The sequence below is a fragment of the Triturus cristatus genome, chromosome 8 (assembly GCF_964204655.1).
Source record: "Triturus cristatus chromosome 8, aTriCri1.1, whole genome shotgun sequence".
NCBI lineage: Eukaryota > Metazoa > Chordata > Amphibia > Caudata > Salamandridae > Triturus > Triturus cristatus.
The window spans coordinates 153,567,322-153,588,795 of record NC_140591.1 but is presented as its reverse complement, the minus strand read 5'-3'; the positions used below and the strand labels follow the sequence as shown (position 1 = coordinate 153,588,795).

The 21,474-nt window shown below is 44.1% G+C and overlaps 1 protein-coding gene across 1 annotated transcript in view; it reads right to left on the bottom strand.

Moving 5' to 3' along the window:
* The window catches only part of LOC146801730 (uncharacterized), a 140,234-nt gene extending 135,146 nt beyond the window's left edge, over window positions 1-5,088 (bottom strand). Inside the window, exons 1-2 of the mRNA XM_085621195.1 lie at window positions 4,790-5,088; window positions 799-945 (exon numbers count right to left, since the gene is read on the bottom strand). Of these exons, the coding sequence (XP_085477321.1) occupies window positions 799-945; window positions 4,790-5,021 (379 nt within the window). The 5' untranslated portion in view covers window positions 5,022-5,088. The remainder of the gene's footprint in view (window positions 1-798; window positions 946-4,789) is intronic.
* Between the last annotated feature and the right edge of the window lie 16,386 nt (window positions 5,089-21,474).

The following is a 21,474-nucleotide window of genomic DNA, read 5'->3' as shown; positions in this document are numbered from 1 at the left end:
AAAAGAAAATCAGTCTGACATTGGAAGAAAGAAAGAAAGAAAGAAAGAAAGAAAGAAAGAAAGAAAGAAAGAAAGAAAGAAAGAAAGAAAGGAAGGAAGGAAGGAAGAAAGGGAGGAAGGAGGGAGGAAAGAAAGAAAGAAAGAAAGAAAGAAAGAAAGAAAGAAAGAAAGAAAGAAAGAAAGAAAGAAAGAAAGAAAGGAAGGAAGGAAGGAAGGAAGGAAGGAAGAAAGGAGGGAGGAAAGAAAGAAAGAAAGAAAGAAAGAAAGAAGAAAAGAAAGTAAGACAGAAAGAAAGAGAACGTGTTGCAAACATATTCTAAGTTGGTGTGAGCTGATCTGAAACACTTCAAAAGGAATTTAGCATTAGCAGGAGAAGGGATCTGATGAAGCTGGAATGTGCCCAGTGTTCTCGTCACTATGGAGCTGGTAATCCCATTCTGATTGCAAACTAATGCTTGCATCCAAAATGGGATTATAAAGTTGCCGTGATTCACACATGCTTGCTCCAGTGATTTGTGGGGAGCAAATTGGGCACATGCTGCTCAAGATGGGAAATACCATGAACTATTGGCACACAAATCTCCATTACAAGGAGTTAAATTCAGAAATGGGTGCAAATTGTTAATCCGCTGATTTGTGCATGCCGTAATAACACAGATCAGCAAATGAACAATCTGCACACGCATTGTATGACCCCATTGTGATCAAGGCCTAACTAAGATTTATTTGGTCACTCAGCTCTGTTAGTATCACCATATCCCACTTGCCAACATATTAACATTTATGACTTAGGTTTACCTCCTCTGCGTGAATGAAAGCACCAAATCGTCCCAGCTACACGAGCATCATAGCAGCACCTCTTCTTGCGGCACTCCCTGGCACTGATGCCTGGATAGCCACATTCTCTTCTTTCCTTCACAGTCACCGAGCATTGTTTGATATAAGCTGAAGTAATAAAAGAGTCAAAAGATAAGAATACATCCATGTAAATAATAAGCATACTATATGTGAAAGGGGTTTTCACAAACAGGACATAGAGTGCTTGTTCTCTTTAGTGAGTGATCCCTTCAATGTTAATTTATTTGTTTTGGATAAACACTGACATGGCCCATTGTGACTTTTTCAACTCTAGTAAATTAGATTGAGATCTCAGATCGCTTCTCTCCAGCCCAGTGTGCAGTTGCTTAACCACCACTTTTAGTATTAGGCTCGGACAAAAGGTTTTAAATAACCCTGGGCGGAGTTTGTGGAGTTGCACTACGTGGAACACCGCGAAGTACAAATAATCTCTGTCGCACTATGCAGAGCTCCGCGAGCGGCAGAGTATAATTGAAAAATGCCGTTCACGGTTATTGCACAGTGCGGGATGCTTGTCCGCACTGTGAAATCATTGAGAACGGCACCATGCACAGCGCAAGCTTTACATTTCTGCCGCTCGAGTAGATTTTTACTCGAGCTGCAGCTTTCTCAACGCGAACAGGCAGTTTCTCAACGCGAGCGGTCACCAGCATACGCGACCACTCGCAGTGAGAAACCTGACCCCCGTGTTGAGAAATCTCGCAGGGGTGTTGATTTTCCTCGCTCACGGCTGCCAACTTGACGTTGGCGAATGCTAGCGAGGAAAAAAACTATGCTACGCAACGTGAAGCGGATTTTTGGGGAACTCCACGATCTCCGCGTAAAGCAGAGTACAGAAAACTGTAGCGGAGCGGAGTTCACCGCCCAGGCCTAGTATTAAAGTGTACAAAGTGCATAAATCAGACCCTAAACCCACCTTCATCAGGATCCAACCTTTGAAGGTGCAGCTATTGGCTGTTCACTCAACCCTCTACTGACTTTACTGGAAAAATAAATAGTTTCTAGCCCTCTTAGATGTTTGCTATTTTGGGCCTAATATGCAAAGATTAATTCGCACACCAGGGCCCATATTACAGAACACTGCGCGCTCTCTTTGTTTGTGCCAGGCACACCTTCCAAACGGTGCGCTCTGAACAAACAAGAAGAGTGCGACGTATTATATTGAATGCGCTACCCTCAGGGCAGCCGCAACTCGTGCTGCCCTGGGGTCAATGCATTCAAGTGAAATATGGAGCAGCTTTGAAGCAGCCGCTCCGTGTTTCACAGTGCATCTGGCAACCCGCCTGCACTTTTAAGGGGGATTAGAGATCTGCTTGCAGGCGGGTGCAATGAGTGACTACACAACCTGCAAGGGGATGGCTGGGAGGTCCACAGGATCCCCCCTCCAGAGCGCTGCTATCAGGTGGTGCACTGAGAGGGGGCGCACTGCCAGTGCTCCTCCTGACCGCTTCTTTGCCTCTGCGCCTGTGTCTATAATACAGCGCAGGCGCAGAGGCAAAGGCATTCCCTCCTTTGCATGGCACCACATCCCCATGCAAATGAGGGAACATCTTCTGGTGATAGCAATGGTGCTATATGTGTGCCAGCGCTATTTGTATTACAGAAAGGGCTGCACATGCATGTGCGGCCCTTTCTGTAATACCAAAGTGCCTAGAGGCGCACAAAGAGGGTGCACATGCCTGTTGCAACTTTAGGCCCCCTGTGATTGTCCTTGAATACAAGGCTGGATACTTGCATGGGACAAGAGTTCTCTGTCCCTACATTTGCTTTCAAAAAGGAAAACCTTTTTTTTTTTAAAGCAGTCTGTGTTCATTAATGGTACAAGCACTGCTTTCAAGCATAATGTTAGATATTTAAAAGGAAATAGGAGGAGCAGCCAGCCATCCTTTCGACCACTGGTTGCCTCCCCCTAGGTCATCCAACCTGATTGGTAGTTCAGTCTGGACTGTTTGTATTGGCGCAGGACCAAGGCTGGCATACTCATGGCTGAGTATAACCTGAGGTGGCATGGTGGGCAAAGAACGATGCACTTGGATGCGGCCTGAGTAATTATCAGTGGCTGGCATTCATTCAACTGTTCCATCCGTCACTTGTTTGTAGTTTTTGTATTTTTCAGTCATTCAATAAAGACACCAAACATAAACAGCCCCTTTCTCTGATAGACAGAATTCATGACAACTCCTGCCATAACCTGTGACGCACGTGTTATTTTCATAAAATTAAAGTTACCACAGAGAATGTACTCTTAATGCCCCCAGTAGCCAGTGTTCCCCTCTAGTCTAACAACTACTGCACCTAAGACAAGGCCCAGCCATGTATTATATTTTGGAAAAAACTTTCCTCAGCTATACCAGTGAGTGATTCCTATGTGGATTCTGTGGCCTCAATGATCAGTGTGCCTAGTTTTAGCCCCCTCCAGGGGTAAATGCTCATCTTTGGTTGAGCCATACCACTGCTCTTCCGACAAGGGTTGTGTCCTGTAAGATTAAGATGGCAATCCAGCTTTCAGTTTCTGTGATCACGTGACCATCCTTCAGTGCCACCTCCTCCCTCCACGGACCCATCACAGTGTTTTGGCTCTAAACCAAACCTGCACCATTGTGCTGCACTGCTGTGGCTTAAATTGGTACCCAGAGCTTGCCATAAAACGAATGACATTTCAAGAGCAGTACATTGTAGTCAATGACAGAAGGGTTGATTGCTTTTGTCTGTATCCAATCATACATACAGCTGGCAGCTGGCAGGCCGATACAATGACACAAGCATAAGCCAGTGATGGGGGTTTCATTCAAGCAAATACTACACGATAGTGATCTATAAAAGCCTCGATTATTGAGGTCTTCCTAAATTGTGACCCCTGGGCAAATCCCTGCTTGCTTATGAGTCTAAGAGGTACGATAAAGTTCACACCTTCTGGATTTTTCCCTTTACGTTACTGCATATTAAACTTCAGAAATGTAGTAGTTAAGAAGTCCTGGAAAGTACTGAAAAAGCGCCAAAATCGAAACGTTATGCCCAATTTTTAGCGACAAATTCGTAATTTAGTGGTAATTATCGCACTTGGTGAATTCAGAAATGCAGGTGTGGGCTTTCTCCAGGTGTGATAAATAGTGCCATGTCCTCCAGGATCCTAGTGATCCAGGCCAGAGTGGCTTGTAAAAGACATGTGATGATCATGTTGAGTTCTGTTCAGTATCGCTTCGATAACATGACAGTAGTGATTTCGAGAAGTGGGGGAAATTAGGGGCCCGATTCACAGAACTAATTTAAGACAAAATCCTAAATGTACTACCATTTAGGTATTCACAGAAGGCACTTACTCATTTTGATATTCACAGAAGGCACTTACTCTTTTCGGTATTCACAGAAGTTAGGATAAATGCCTTCTGTGAATCCTGAAAGACTTAAAGTTAGGATTTTTCTCAGTTTAGGAGTAGTAAAGTTAGGACTTCTAACTTCTGAATGCACAATTTAGCAGAGTTTGGTGAAATAAATATCGATTTAGCATGTTATGCCTAATTTTTTGGGGAAAAACAAGTAAAAATAACAGGTAAGTGTTGTCTCTGATGAATACCCCACAATGGGGTATGCTTATTTACAGAATGGGGTTAATTCCACCCAAGTGAGCATTGGACTCTATGACTAACCTACTCTTCACATGTTTTAATCCCAGCATGACCTTTAGCTCTTCAGAGGTCAGTACAGTGGGTATCACCACAGATCTTTGCAGAGAGTTCAAGTATGATATTCCTGGTGTCTATTGGTACCCAACCCATTACTCTTGTCTCCTCCATAGTCAGCAGCAACCACAAAAAAGCACACCTAGAAGAAAGCACAGAAATCTCAAGCTCATCCCTTCTCGTCACCAGGAGCTGAAAAAAGGAACCCAGCAGAAACAACGGAGATATTACTGAACGAATGAGGCACTCACATTGCTCGACACTCTCTTCTTCCGCACTGGGTTGCTCTGCACTGTCTTCTTCTGCACTTGGAGGTTCTGCACTGTCTTCTTCCGCACTTGGTGGTTCTGCGCTGTCTTCTTCCGCACTTGGTGATTCTAAACTCTTGTTTCCTGCATTCTGAAGTACTGAGTTATGTTTGTGCGAATTGGCCAGTCCAATGGCAAGGACAACCGCCAGCAGCAGCAAAGTCTTGACTGCCATGGTGGGAGGTGAATGACCAGTAAGAGACTGCAGTAAACACCTGGGACTCACACTCGGTTGCTGGGGTCTGCTTTATAATAGATCCCTGTTTGTTTTAAAGCATTGGGGAATATTTGCCTAGGGAAGATATCCCTGCACGGTTCCTCACACCCATCATTAAGGATTGGCCAGATACAAGAGCCGGGCAATGCATGACCTCATTAACATCTGCGATCGATTGAGCAGCCTCCGCAGGACTGATGTCACTGTTTGATATGGGCCTACAGCAAACAAGGCCACCCTCATATCCTGATGAATCGAAATGAACTCTATCATTAAAACTCACGCACATCAAAGCAATAGACTCCCCTCCCTGTCCTGTAGAACTTTAGTCGTCATTTAATTCATTTCACTGGTGAAGGAAGAGCTGAATGCGATTGTGACATATACACGTAGTACGTGTCTTTATCGGTCACGTGAATAAACTTTGGCAAATACTTAATCTCATTGCAATGTTTTAAAGTTTACTTCAACAGGAAGTGAAACAGGGCACAGTGATACAGATTGTGTTCCCTGGAGTGTTCTGGATGACATGCCACTGTTACTAATAGTGCACTAGTGACATGGATGCTTTCATTCTCAGAGGCAGCGCCAGTATCTAGCACAGGGGTCTCCATCCTTTCAGTAATAAGAGCTACTTATGTTCAAGAAAATCATCCCCAGCTTCTAATAATATTTGTGCCGTACACATAAGAAAAGATTATATCAGTGGCCACCTTATGCAAGATTGCCAGCTGTGATCACCTCAGTGCTGGATTATCAGCAGTAATGTAAACAAGCATTGGTAAACGCATTAGGTTTTGCTTACATGATTATTAATGAGCAGTTTTTTGTTGTAAGTTGTGGCTTGCTGAGTAGTTGTACAATATAAGTTACAGAAAGTCTGTTAAAGTGTAATGACGTGTTTATGAACAAAAAGGCAATATATTTTGCTCTTACTAGAGTTATACTGATGGTAAGTAATAGCAATTTCGAAAAATTCAATGAAAGAGCGAAATAATATAATTCCAATTTTATAATGGATAACTGTATTTGTGACTGCCTATTTAGCAGTAAAGTTTAGCAATATTCTACATTTAGTGGGGCCCCTAGAGCTTTTGGCCCCAGTGCCACTGCCATTGCTGCACCATTCAAGTGATGCCGCTTTTAACTGCGAAATCATTGCAATTGTGTCTGCCTGTATAGCAGTAAAATATAGCCATAATATGTGTGTTCAAGGAGGTCATAACATAGTGTGGGCCTGTTGCCACTGCACCTGCTGCACCATTCAAAAAATGACCCTGTTGTCTGCAAGGTAACTACACTTGTGACTGCCTGTTTAGTAGAAAAATATAGCAATAATAAGTGCCTATTGGGGTGCCTAGAGCTTTTCGTCCTGGTGCTACTGCACCTGCTGCACCATTCAAATCCTGACTCATTGCTTGCTAGATAAATGCACTTGTGACAGTCTTGTTTAGTGGTAACATATAGCAATAATTTGGGTTCAGTGGAGTCCTTAGTGCTTTTGGCCCCAGTGCCACAGCCCCTTCTGCACCATTCATATCATGACCCTGTTGCCTGCAAGGTAACTGCAATTGTGACTGCCTGTTCACTAGTCAAATAGAGCAATATTAGAGGAGTTCTGACCACTATTGAGCTCTGTGCTACTGCACCTGCTTCACCATTCAAATCACGACCCTGTTGTCTCAAGGCAACCTCACGTCTGGTTCCCTGTTTAGGAATAAAATATAGCAATATTAGGTGTTTAGTAGGGTGCCTGGGGAGCTTTTGGTCCCAGTGCCACTGCACTTTCTACACTATTGAAATCATGACCCTAGTGCTTGCTAGATAACTGCACCTATGACTGCCTGTTTTGTTGTAAAATGGAGCAACACTAGGTGTTTTATCAGAGTTCTGACAACTTTTAGGCCCAGTGCCACTGCATCTGCTGCACCATTCAAATAATGACCCTGTTGCATGCAAGAAAACTGCACTTGTAATTGCCTGTTTAGTAGTAAAATATAGAATTACTTGGTCTTTAGTGGAGTTATGACAACTTTTGGCCCCAGTGCCACTGCACCTTCTGCACCATTCATATCATGACCCTGTTGCCTGCAAGGTAACTGCACTTATGACTGCCTGTTGAGTAGCAAAATATAGCAAATGTAGGTGTTTAGTGGGATGCCTAGAGCTTTTGCTCCTGGTGTCACTGCACCTCCTGCACCATTGAAATCATGAACCTGTTGTTTGCAAGGTAACTGCCCATTTGACTGTCTGTTTAGTTTGACATTTTAGCAATAATCTGGGATTGGTGAGGTACATATAGCTTTTGGGCCCCGTGCCACTGCACCTGTTGTACCATTCAAATCCAGTCCCTTTTACGTGCAAGGTAACTGCAAGTGTGACTGGCTGTTTAGTAGTCAAATATAACAATATGATGTGCTTAGAGGAATTCTGGGACTACTACACCTGCTGCACTATTCAAATCATGACCCTGTTGCCTGCAAGGTAACTGCACTTGTGGCTGCCTGTTTAGTAATTAAATATAGCATAGCTCTTGTATATTACGTTTATTTTCAAAGTGCAATGTTTATTACAACATTTAGAATTTGGTCATAATGACCAAATAGATTAGGTTGACAAAATCAATCTGATAATGACTACAAAGTGCAAAGAAAGATACTGAAGCATGAATAGGAAATACCACAAACGTTCTAAGGCTAAAGCATCTGCTTTACACAACTAAGTAATAAAAAGCAAGCATTCCAGCATACTGTTAGAAGTGGTCTGCCTTTCCCATGGAACGAGATCTTATCTTGACAGTGAATGGGGCTTAAACCGCCTGAACAGCTTTAGTAGATGTATTGTAAATACCTGCAGACAGGGTAAGTTCACTCTAAAAAAAAAAAAAAGCTCTGCACAAAAGCGAATGAACACACATATTCAGCCAAACAAACTGATAAGAACCCCCTGTTAAGCTATATTAAATGCAAGAAATTTCACAAGCTTGGCGCAAGCACTCTGCAGGCGAAACCTAAAAAGGCCTTTTCGATTGTGAATGCCTGCCATATGGAGCTGAGGTAGTAATACCAAATAATACTATTAGTCATAAATCTTCCAAAACTGCATAATTTATCAATTCAAAAATCTATTTTAAATATAGTATGGACGTTTTGGGTCTTGAATACACAGTTTCCAATTTTGGTATACATATATTAACTCAACCAAGCAAAAGCTTCTAGTTTAGTAGGCTGGGCTGCACACAGGAGAGCTACTCACAGGAAGCTGGAGAGCTACCAGTAGCTGACGAGCTGCATGTGGGTGAAGCCTCCTCTAGCACATCGCTCTGATGCTAAGCGATCTCAGCTGTGCTATGATGACGTGCTGCCTACTGGCCAAGTTGTTTACCTTGGAAGTCTATTGAGCCCCTGTATTTGGGGATCAATTGATATGTGTTTCTGTGTGTGGGGAGGGGGCGTGAGCCCCTGTTTCTGGGGACCAATTAATATGTGCTTGGGTGTGTGGAGGGGAGGTGGTAGTGAGAAAGAGTGGATAGATGAAAATGATATACTATCATAAGAAGGACATTTTTGCAGACTTAAAATCTATTATTGGGTTCAATGTTGTGGACTATTGCTTGTATTGTTTTATTGTTATTATATTAGTCTTGGAATATTTAATAGATTTTTATGTAATTTATTGATGTGGGTTTTTTATATTGTTGATGCTGTGTCTTTTATGATTTTTAATCGAATAAAGAATAATGAACTTGAGAAAGAGAATGAGAAAGAAAGAAAAAGAGCAAGAGAAATAACTAGGGGGTCATGGATGTCATCAGTAACACAGCCAAAGTCTCAGCCTCCTCATCCTGGTACTGAATGTTGTGCAACATCTTCAGGTATGGTTTCCACCAGGGGAACACAGACTTATTTTCTTAAAGTGTTTTATTCATCTTAGATATGCACGCATGCAAACAATATAAACCTAACTTGTAGATGTGTTGACATTTATTGGTGATATCGGTCACGTTGAACATGAGTTTTCATATTAACATCGTCTGTGATTGAGGTGCCACCACATGACCCTGTTTGCAAATGCAAAAACATCTTGCAAATGATTTTTTTTGTGTTCAAACATTTTATTGTTTTATCGTCAAGGCATAGATAAAAAGAGGCAGATAAGCAGTAAACAGATAAAAAGTGAAGGGCACTTGCACACTACAAGTTATGATATATGGCAGAGCATGGGTACATTTTAGTTTGACAATAAATTACAGTGCCTTGCATTAATTATTTCCATTGTGCGTTACCTAAGACTGTTGTAGAGTGACATTGCATTTCAAGAGATCTGGATTTGCAGGTTGCTTTAATAATAACAAACATGGCAGTTACGGGACAATTATAGGAAGGTAATGGGGCGTCATTGAAGATGTTGGGCTTAAGTGCAAGCTATTGGAGTACATAAGTTGATTGTAGAGTGAATAGATAGAATGTGCAAGTGAAGCTGAGCTGGAGGAGAGAGAGAAAATAAAGGAGACAAGAGAGGGGGAGGAATGGGGAGGGTGTGATCCCCTGACTTGCAGTCAAAACTATAAGGGATTTGGTGAGAGTAGGTCTGCAAGGTCCAGGGTTTGTGCATGAGAGGTTTGTCCTAGGGAGTGTCTACCTTCTGAAGGTAAAGGTCAAGTGAGTCCCATAAGCCTTGTGAGCCATTGGTGTTGTGTGCTTTTTTTGTACATGATATTATCTGCACCTCTAGCGGCACATAGGGTGTTCCACCATCTCTCGTAGGAAGTTTCTGTAGTCGATTTCCGGTCAGTCAGAATTGTTTTGGTGCAAAGGACTAGCATGAGGTTGGGTAATAGTGAGTCTTGATGGGATGAGGTGGTCACAGGTTGATGTGCTGCAAGACCAAGCATTGCTGTCAGTAAAGTTGGAGAGAAGTGAATGTGGAAAATGCTCTGGATTGTTGTATCTTGGACAATAGAGGTTGGACGATTTTGCAAGTTAAAAACATATGATCGGTTGATCCTGTAGCATCCTCACAATGTCAGCATTTGTCAGAGTGATGTACCCCCAGTTTATGGCGCCTAGAGGGAGTCCGGTGGGATTTGTGAATAGATTAGAATCTATATTGAGCAATCAATGGTGTAATTTGTGATTGGAAGGGGGATTACCAGATTCTATGCCAAGTAGGATCTGTGAAATGTGAAAACAGGGTTTCAGGGATTTAGGTTGACCATTTATTTTTAAATTTTTGGGTGAAATGTGGTATTTGAAGTTCTAAACGTTTATGAGATGTGACGTGACCTATCATTTTAATGTTCCTAAAAAGGTGGGGTAGATCTGGTGTGTGGGGTTTTGGAAGAGTCTTGGTTGCTATTTTAAGTTTGAAGAAGTTGTCAAACTCAATTGGTAGGTTGTAGTGTGAACCTAAGTCAGCAAAGGTAATGGGGTTTATCATAGAGCCTAGGTCACAAATGTAATTAATGCCATTTTCAGCCCATGTGTTCCAAAATAGGGTTTTGCCATCTTGCTTGAATTTATTACTGTGCAATAAGGAAGCCATGGTAGAGTTAGCGAGCCAATTAGGGAGTGTTTGGTCAAAGCGTCAGAGTGCTGATATTGTGTCACTTATTAAGGGGGTCGGAGTTGGAGATAGGTAGTTTTCTGAGGCAATGGATCGTTAGAGTCGATTTTAGTGGGAAAGGGAAGAGTAAGTATTTTTCAATTTGCAGGCAGGGGGGTGAGGTGTTTGTGGGTTCACTAGACCGCCAGTTGCCTTGTGCAGCTTGGAAGGCATGTTGATATCTATGGAAGTCAGGCATGTTTAATTCACCTCTAGTTTTGCTCAATTTCAGGGTGGGCCTTGCGATCATGAATGTATGACATTGTTCTGCATTCTGTCCATCAACTGTTGTTTTTGCATTTGTCACCCCGAGTGGGACGGGTATGCCCAGTCGTGGGTCCCGTGCTCTCCATGCCGCTGGAATCAAGCTATCCTGGCTGAAGAAGGGTGAAACCCCGAAACCGGTCCTAGGATGCTTGTTTCCAGTCCAGGGAGGACCAGGCTTGGCAGTTCGGGCTGGACTGTTCCCATGAGGCACAGGGTCAAGACTGATTTGCATATGGCTGGGTTCAAACTGTACTGCGGTGAATGTATGACATTGTTCTGCATTCTGTCCATCAACTGTTGTTTTTAAGAATTTGGGAGACCATGATGATAGAAGGTCATTAATTTTGGAGAGTGTTTTATTTTCATTGATCACTTTGGTTTCATGGAGGTCTTTGCCAAACCAAATACCTAAGTATTTAAGAGCTTCCAATTGCCATTTCAAGCCAGAATTGCCCAGGACAGTAGGGGCACAGGGGATATTCACGGGGAAGATTTCTGTTTTTGAACAGTTTAGGGCATAGCCGAACACCTTTGAGTAGTCATTGTTTTTGTTCATGATAAGGGGTATGGCTTTTTCAGCATCATCAGTGAAAATCAGAATGTTGTCAGCATAGGCAGCAACTAGGTGTCTGTCCGATTAAAAGTGAATGCCTCTGATGTTGCTGTGTGCCTTTAGGCAGTATAAGAGGGGTTCGATATCTAATAAGAATTGGAGGGGAGATAAGGGATAACCTTGCCTTGTGCCTTGAGGTAGTGGGAGTGGGTTGGACAGTCGGACGTTTATTCTTACTTTTGCTGTTGTACAGCATAGAGGGCCATCACAATGCGGATAAAGTTATCGCCTAGATTGAATTTGCATAGTGTTTCATTTGGGAAGGTCCAAGAGACCTTATCAAAAGCTTTTTCCTCATCAAGTGCCATAGCCATCGAGGGTGAGGCAGATGATCAAGCTGTTTCAAGAACGAGGCCAAAGATGCAGATGTTGTCTGCTGGCAGTCTATCCTTCAGGAAACCCATTTGAGTTGGGGCAATGATTTTTTGCAGTACCTTCTCCGGTATTTTGGCGTAGATCTTACAGTCAATGTTAATTAGCGATATTGGCCTGTAGTTTTTGACATGAAGTGAGTCTTTCCCTTCTTTCAGGGTCTATTTTGGCTTTGGAGGCTAACCCAGAGATGCTGCCAGTAGAGGCAAACAAATGGAACAAGGCAAGAAGAGATTCAAAAAGGGTGGAGGGGGATGTTTTGTATAAGGATACAGTGTATCAGTCTGGGGAAGGGCTTTGCAAATGATTTAATTGCTAATTGGATTTCTTCAGCAGTAATTGGGGTAATAAGTAGGGATATGTCCGTTGAGGAAGCTAAAGGAAGATAATTCTGTGCGTTAGGTCTATTTGTTTTTTGCTCAGAGAAAAAAAACCTCTCACTTTGAGAGATCAGTTTCTCAAAGCAAAAAGGTTTGCTAAGCGGGTGCTTTAAAGATGGCACTAGCAAACCTGAAGTTATTTGTGGAGAGCCACTGCAGTAACAGGTCATTTCATAACATAGAGATCCATGCCTGCCTCCAAATAGGGAGGAGAACTGTCCACCACCCTGGTAGACTAGTGGATCCACTCTCAGGGTCTAAACAACTCATTGAGTACTTTTTCATTGCACCCAGGTACTTTAACCAAATTAAGATAATCATTGGGTGAGTGATTGAAATATAGCTAGAGTTAGGCTTATACATATAATTTTCTCATGTCTCTATAATGAAAGTGTGATGTTTTAGTAATGGCCTTAGTGATCCAATATTAACTAGGTACCTGACCAGTTCATGAGTACAATTTACAAGAAGTTATTTTTCCAACCATTTTATTCTGTAGGCAACAAAACATGAAATCTCAATGTGACATTATCCTTTCCAAGGGTTCAAGTATAATGAGATAAAATGGCAATGCGTATGAGTGAAAAGTGTATTTCAAGGCAATCCTTAAAAAAAAATATTTGCTTAAGATTCCTCTTGAACTAGAAGGCATTTCTAGATCTGCTGCTCAGTCGCCAGTATCCAGGGGATATATTATCCACCAGAGTGCTCTCTAAGCTAGCAAATCGACTCCCCAGCTGCTCAATATTCATAAAATCAGTCAATGATGCAATGGCCAACAACTCTTAATACCTTCACCATCATTTCCACTGAGACTGCATAATAAATGCAGCTAAAATGCAGCTGTAGAACCTTCTGCACAGCAGCAACTATTTCTTACCCTCTTCTGGTGTGTCTTGGTATCTGGATAGATAACCTCTCTTTTGCCACATTGTTGTGTGAAAACCATCAACAGTGATGAATTTGCATAATTTTCTGTACTTTGAGCAAGTCTTTATCTTATTTTTTTCTTTGGTGCAGTGTCCAAAGAGCAACCACTAAATGCTCTATGCACTACCATTAAGGACTTGAGAAAGCTGTATTAGTCTGTGGCTACCAGGTCTATGGTCAGCCCTCTAGATTGTATATCATAATTCAGTACAAGCTGGTGGTGGAGTGTGTTAAGTGTGATGTCGTGTGGTGGTGAGGAATGTATTAGAATATGGTATGTGTTATTTGGTATTCTGGAGTTGTGTGTTGTTGTCAAATCTGGCTAAAGAAATGTATAGTTATCATCAGCAGGAAGAGAAACTGGGGAGGGTGTGGTTAGACGTGGTGAGGGGACGTGGATTATGATGGGCAATTTAGGTGTGTGGTCAGTTAAGATGGAATGTGATGTGATTTGATGTGCACTGAGATGATGTGGACTGACATTTTTTGTGGAAATGGGGTGGGATTTGCCAAGGGTTTCGTTGAGTATGTTGGGATGCAATGGAGTGTTAAAACGTGATGTGGTATGGCAGGTTGGAGTAATATGTAATTGGTGGATTGTGAATGAGTGTGTTGGTATCGAGAGGTCTGTATCAGAATATTGTAGAGTTTGGCATGAATTTGTGGTTGTAAACAAAAACACAACCCTTAGGAAGCACAAAGTTCAATTAGCATTTAATGTGAAATATCAAGCAGCACAGCAAAATCATTATAGACAATTGTCATTTCAAATGACTGGGCACTCGTTAGAGAAAGGTCAGTTGAAGCATAATGTTATATGATATGTTATATGGTTTTATAATGCGCATAGCTGCCCAACGGCTTCCCAGCGCTAAGAGTCAGATACAAGCCAGAAGGCCAGAGGGGAATTGAGTAGTGCTGGTGGAAGATCCAAGACTTCAGCTTTTTCCTGAAGGTTGATTCTGTTTCCAGGAATCTAAGTTCCCGTAGTACTGAATTCCAAAGCTTAGGTGCCAAATGTGAGAAAAGATCTTCTGCCCCATCTTGCTCTTTTTAATCTAGTTGTTTTTAGTAGATGCTCATTGCAGGATCTAAGACATCTGTTGGGGACATATAAGCCCCAATATACTATAATACGTATAATCCACACCGGTATATATTTGCATTCTTTCAATTAAGTCTATGGAACCTAATCACATGACAGAAACTTGCTAATAAGCAGGTTGCAATATCTTCTCAAGGAAGGGATATCATTCATAAGTATAATTTTGGGCTACATTTTCTCCTAAAATTCAGTTTCCATGTGCCAGGCTATAAAAAGGAGGTTGCACTTCTTGTAATTGTGCTAATTCCATGTCGATTTAACCACTGGTTTTTCTTCCCTAGATTCTGATATTACAAGTTGTGATATTCGTACTGCCATTAACTCTATTAAAAAAGGTAAAGCCCCTGGGTCTGATAGTTTTCCAATTAAATTCTATCTTAATTCCTCTAAACAATTAATCCCTAAATTACATTGATTTTTCTTTCTTTACTTCTTCCAATTTTGCTACGGGGGCATTTCTAGAAGCCTTAACATGCCTTATACTAAAAGATAATAGAAGAAGTTATGCAAAAATTATAGACCTATTTCCTTAGTAATTTCTGATGGCTTCTGGGTCTGCATTCCATGGCTTCTGGGTCTGCTTGAACCATGAAAATGAGTAAACATACTCAGAGCTACTGGATGATTTAATTTTGAAGAACATCCATATTTGATTATAAAATGTCAATACATTCTTAGTTATATATATGTGAAAATAACAATTCTGTAATACAAAAGAATATTTGAGCATCACACAATTAGAATTACATGATTACGTTTTTACAACTAGTCTTTTTTTCAGAGAGGAAATCTTTATTTTTATTAAGTTCAACAGATAACAACCTAATCACTATCCCATTTAAATCATTGCTATTTCCTCATTATACTTAGAAACTGCAAGCGTGAAAGTATTGTCTGTACCTTTATTTTTCCAAAAGTGTTGAATGATGCACAATATTAATCTTATAGCTATATATACATAAAACAACTATTAGAATAATTACAACAATTGATAAAAATATTTTCTTTCTCCCACGGCCCAAAAACTTCTCTCAACCATGTCAAGATGCCATTTGGGCTCAAATCAGCGCCACTTTTGTAACTCATGCCATTAACTCAATTAGAAAAGGTAAAGCTCCTGGATCTGATGGCTTTCCAAAAAAATTCTATCTTTATCTCTCCAAACAATTAATCCCTAAATTACATTGATATTTACTTTCTTCACTTCTTCCAATTCTGCTACGGTGACATTTCAAGCAGCCTGAATATGCCGTAAACCAAAACATAATAAAGATCAGAAGTTATGAAAAATTATAGACCTATTTCCTTAGTAAATTCTGATATTAAGATTTTTGCCAAGATTCTGGCGTTACGCCTTAATCCTCTCCTCCCCAATTTATTTGGTCATGAACAAGCTGGTTTTGTTAAAGGTAGACAACTCTAATAATACCAGGTTTTTCTTAGACGTTCTGAGTAAATCTAAAGCTTATAAACATTCTTTAGCAGTCATTTACTTGAATGGAGAGAAAGCTTTAGATCGGATACACAGGAACGTTTTATTCTCTACACTTTCATGGTTTGGTTATGGGGAAAACTTTGTTAACTTAGTTTTTCTCTTTCATATTCTTCCCCTTCTTCCACATCTATATTTGTCCTTTATCGCCTCTGCTTTTTATTTTGGCTCTCAAACCTTTTCTATCTAAAACTTGACAAATAGTGTCATACAAGGTTTCAAATATGGAGATAAACAAATTAAATTTGCAGTCTACACTGATAGTATTATTTTATATATGGCCTCTCCTGATTCTTCCTTACAACCATTTTTAAATGCAGTTACATTTTTTGCCTCACTTTTAGGTAATAAACCTAATTCTGACAAACGAAAAATCCTTCCACTTAACAAATGGTGTATGAAACAAAATTTCCTCCGTTCAGGATTTCTTCGGAGCCCGACAAAAATCAAATATTTAGGCTTTTGGTTCACTACTTCTATAAAAGACACTATGGGCCAGATGTACGACCCTTGCAAATTGCGCCTCGCAATTTGCGCTCGATTGCGAGTTGCAAATTGCGAGGATCATTTCACAATGTACTAGAGTGAGACACTGTTAGCGATTCCCAATGGGGTAGCAAATTGCAAGGCTTAAAGGAAAACGGGATGCATTTAAAAAAATAAAAAATGAAACGTTTTTTACGAAAAGGGATGTGGTCCCTAGGACCACTGCCTGCCCTTAAAAAATATTTTCATAGACAGTCACAAAGTCTCCTGGGGACCGCTTCCAAATTGCAACTGCATTACCAACCTCTTGAAGAGGGCCTTCAGAGATCCATTATCTGATCTATCCTCTGTAGCTGCTCTGGTGGCTTGCCTCCTGAGATGTTTCAGATTCAGAAACCAGTGGTCCTTAATCCAATTTCTAGTTGGGATCTCTGTGTGGTCTTGCAGAGGTTAGAACAGGTTCCATTCAATCCTTTGCGATCAGCTAAAATGTACGGGTTAGCGGCTAAAGTGGCTTTCCTTCTTGCTATCACATTGGCCAGAAGACTAAGGGGCATATTCACAAGAACGTGTGATAACTACCGCAGGAGTAGCTTAACACAACTCTCAACATCGCAGCCAATCGCGGGAAAATAACCCCGTGTCAACGTGGAATTCACAACATGGCGGTACCATGCGATAGTCTGCCGAAACCGCGGGCAATGTCCGCAATACACCACCTCGATGAAGATAAAAACACAAACCACAACAACAACAAACCTGCGATGGGCCAAAGCGCGATGAGGAAATCAGCAACAAACAGCGCCAGGCCTCCAACACACACCTGGCCGGCGGAAAAAATCTCCATGAAAGTAGAAAAAAACACCCAAACACAAATGGACCAACACCCAAGCACCATGGAGGCAGCCATAGCAGGCGCAGAGGACAAGCGCAACCCCACAAGCACCCCGGACGACCAACCCGGGACCTCGGGGACAGGGTGGGGCAATGACAAGAAGATGAGGAAGACGAAGTTCAGTCCGCAGGTGAACAGGATCATAGTCACAGAGGTGATGGAACACCATCAACAACTGTTTGTCACCTCCAACGTGTCATTGGGCACCAAAACTGGAATATGGCGGGACATCGTGTACAAGGTGAATGCCATCGTAGAGCACAAGAGGACAATGGACGAAGTCAAGAGGCGATGGAATGACATCAAGAGAAAGACCAAGGAGAAACTTGCAGCCAACCAGAAGGCAGCAATGCAGATTGGAGGTGGGGGCCCAGTGCCACAACTCGAGCTGGATGACATGAGGGAGCTGGTGTCGACAGTCATCAGTGTGGATACCGTGGCCGGAGTCGGGGGACCAGACCCTGCTCGACAGGACACAACTGCGACAGGGTGAGTGACCACCAGGTACTGGGGGGATGGGTGGAGATGGCCACAATGGCACACATGCACAATCAAGCACAGCACAGTGCACACCCTCAATGACTCTGGGTCATCAGCCCAGATCCACAGAATGTCATAATGTACAATGCCATGCTGTCTGAATGTCAACATGTACCATGCGGCTACATACATGAAGACACACTGCAATACACCATCTCCCCTTCACGTTGCAGGGACACCGCCAACAACCCATGCAGAGCAGTCCCAGCCACTCTTTACTGATGACGAGGAGGACAACGCCAGCATCGACACCCAAGCCCTCCTAGAAACCATTGACATCATCCGCGACTCACCTCCAGGATCAGGGCTGACCAGCTGCATCGAGGAGACCCCACCCACCACCCAAACCACCCAGCAGGAGGCACCCACGGCCCGCCAGTCTCCCAAGACCCCCAGGAACAACACATGGCCTTCCAACACTGTGTGCTGGAGGCCCAGAGGGAGACGGCTGAGCAGGTGCGGGTAGAGTTCGACCTCATGGCTACCAAACTGGACACCATCCATTGGTGTCTAGGCCCACTCCATGGCCTCCAACGAGCCCTAACTGACATCACTGAAGTCCTGACGTGGAGAGAAGAACACCTGTTTGCTCAGAGAGGCTCCAGCGATAGCAGCCGTGAGCTGGCACACATGCGGAGGCTCATGGAGGATATGGTGCGGATGGAGGCGGAAAGAATGGCAGCCACCGCTGTAGTTCAGTGAAATGTAGCTGCCATCTACCATGCCCTGCAGACCATCATCATGGAATTGCTGCCACAAGGCGTGGCGCTGATGAATGCTGCTGACCCCACACCATCCACATCTCCGCCCCCTGGCGTGTCAGTGCCCCACAATGTGGCAGGCGTATCCACGCCAGTACCTGATGTGTCACTGTCACATAGTGCGGCCGACAACCTTTCTCCGCCCCCTGGTGTGTCAGTGGCACACAGTGCAGCAGGCGTAGCCACTCCAGCAGCTGATGTGTCACTGCCACACACTGCGGCCTCATCCGGCCCCTGATGTGTCAGTGGCACACAGTGACCCAGCCGGTACTGCAACACCCACAGGGATGGGTTTGTGATCAGAAGGCACTAGCATTCATTTCCGCCACCTGGCCTGTTCCTGCTTAGTGCCGCACATGGCCCCATGACCTACCACTGACCCTTGATACACTCCGATGCACTCACCTTGGACAGCGACATTGACTGCCATATCCTGTTTGATGACCAATGACACGCCGGCCGCACTGCGGACTGTACCCTACCTCTTCTGCAGGACTTGTCATCCCCGGATGGACTCTGGCTGGCCCTCCATGGGCCCATATTGTGTAGTGTGCTCGGCATTGCCCTATACTGCTCCAGCTGCAGGACTGCACTGCATGTGCAATAAACATCCAGTGACGCACTGCTGTGTTATGTCGTTCATCATCCATGTATGAATGTGTGGGTGAATGTAGGGACAGTGATGTCCCTTGCGTCAATGATGCTCATCCTGTGGGATGCCATTCAGAGGGTGCTACACAGAATATTGGGTACCAGGTCCCGTGAACACTACAACAGGGACACACGCATCAGTCACTTCCATGTCCGGACATGAACTTAACCATGCCCAGATCCCACGTGTCATTGTTGCAAGCCCTGCGCTGGTCCGGCGTAAGGCAGGCCAGACCACTCCTCTTACGCTCCGAGGGGGGCACTCATTGCTACCCATCGCAGGTGTACTCACTGGTGGTGTGCAGGTCACTGGTCTAGTTGTCGGCATGTCACAGCCACTCCTTGAGGGCAGGTTTGCACGCAAACCACACCCATCTGGCACAGGTGTCACAGGCCATGTGACTCCGCCAACATAAGGGGCCGACAACATCACATTCCCCTCTGCCAGTGGTGACTGGATGACTGACGCTCCACGGTTCTCAATCATAAAGGGCCCATGAGTTGTTGCTCATAGGGTTAGTGGCACCCGAGGTCTTGTGTCCGTCACGGGCCTGCCACCATGTGGCCCTGACTGGGCTTGCACAGGGTTAGTGGCACCCGAGGCCTTGCGTCTGTCATGGGCCTGCCACCACGTGGCGCTGACTGGGCTTGCACAGGGTTAGTGGCAACCAAGGCCTTGTGTCCGTCACAGGCCTGCCACCACGAGGCGGTGACTGGACTTGCACAGGGTTGGTGGCACCTGGAGCATTGCGGCCAGCACAGGCACTGAGTCAGTGGTACCTTAAGCTGCTGAGCGGGTGTGCAGCCTGCGAAGAGGCCGGGTGCCCTGGTATGTCCTTTGCCAGGGAGTATTCAAGACCCAGCACCAAACGTGAGACCTGGTGGCCTGCGGGGCGGCATGGTGTGGAGTGTGCCATGCCCGCGGGCCCCGGGCTTGCGGCCTGCAGCGGCATGTGTTGGGACCTCCTGTCTGCACGCCGGTGGCAGAAGGTGAGCAGTGCAGCCTGGGTGCGCAGGGGCGGGCATGCTCTGATGGGTGTCGGGAGGGTCTGGGGTGCCTCTGTCTGGGTGTGCATGGGCGGTCAGGCAATGTTGTCTTGTGCGATTGTGTGTACTGTGCCAAACATGTATCTGTTTCAGGTGACGAGTCTGTCTCAGATGTGTGACCTAATGGACTGCACTACATGCCGGCAAGTGGTTGGAAACACACTGGTGGCAGCAGGTGAGCAGTGTGGCCTGGGTGCGCAGGGGCGGCGCTCTCTCTCTCTCTCTCTCTCTCTCTCTCTCTCTCTCCCCTTCTTCTCTCTCTCTCTCCCCCTCTTCCTCTCCCTCTCTCTCTCTCACTCTCTTCTTCTCTCTCTCTCTCTCCCACTCTCTTTCTCTCTCTCTCCCACTCTCTTCTTCTCTCTCTCTCCCACTCTCTTCTTCTTCTCTCTCTCTCTCCCTCTCGTCCTCTCTCTCTCCTTCGCTCTTTCTTTGTCCTTTGATGTGCACAGGACACACCTTCTCATCATGATTTTTGTCTTGCAGGCTGTGAGCTACAGATTGGCCCGAGGGGAGCCGCAACGTGTCTTGATTTCATTTCTGTGTTAATTTTAATAAAGTTTGATTTGTTGCTTCGGAAATTAATGCGTGATGCTCATTTTTGTGATGACACATGCATGTCACCAGTTGTGATTGTGCGACATCATGCGGATAATTTTGTACGTGATTGGGAGTAGCTGATGTGGCATGTCCTTGGTCGGGGGGTGGGGTCGGGGATAGGGCCCTGGGGGTGGTTGCATGTTCAGTTGCCCGGGTGCATCTGTTGTTCTTCATGCGTGGCTGTGGGCTGTGCTCCCTTTTGTGGTGCAGGCTGTGGTCCAACTTAGCACCAGGTCAGAGCAGGTGTTATTTTCCTGCTGCTAATGCGCCTTATTGCCTGTTTTGTGTTCTTATCACAGTTCTGTCTGGTCGTTGTGAATGTTGTGGAGTGGTGTTGTCGCAGCTTTTGGAACGGGAAAGCCTACTCTGCCTCTCATTAGCGATAGTTGGCGGGTCATCCGTGGCGATGTTTTTTGCGGCTGCTATTGCAGGTAAACTGGCGCTGTGGGCTGTTAACACCAGCTTGTGAATGGAGCGATACATTTATCGCAACTTTGGCTAGGATAAAGTGCCGCTAAATCGCCGATAGTTCCTTGTGAATATGCCCCTGAGTGTACTGGAAGCCTTAGTTATTTCTCATCCATGTTTACATTTCTTTTCAGCTAGAGCTGTGTTAAGACCAGACCCCAATTTTATATCAAAGAATTCATCCAAATATTACCTTTCTTAGG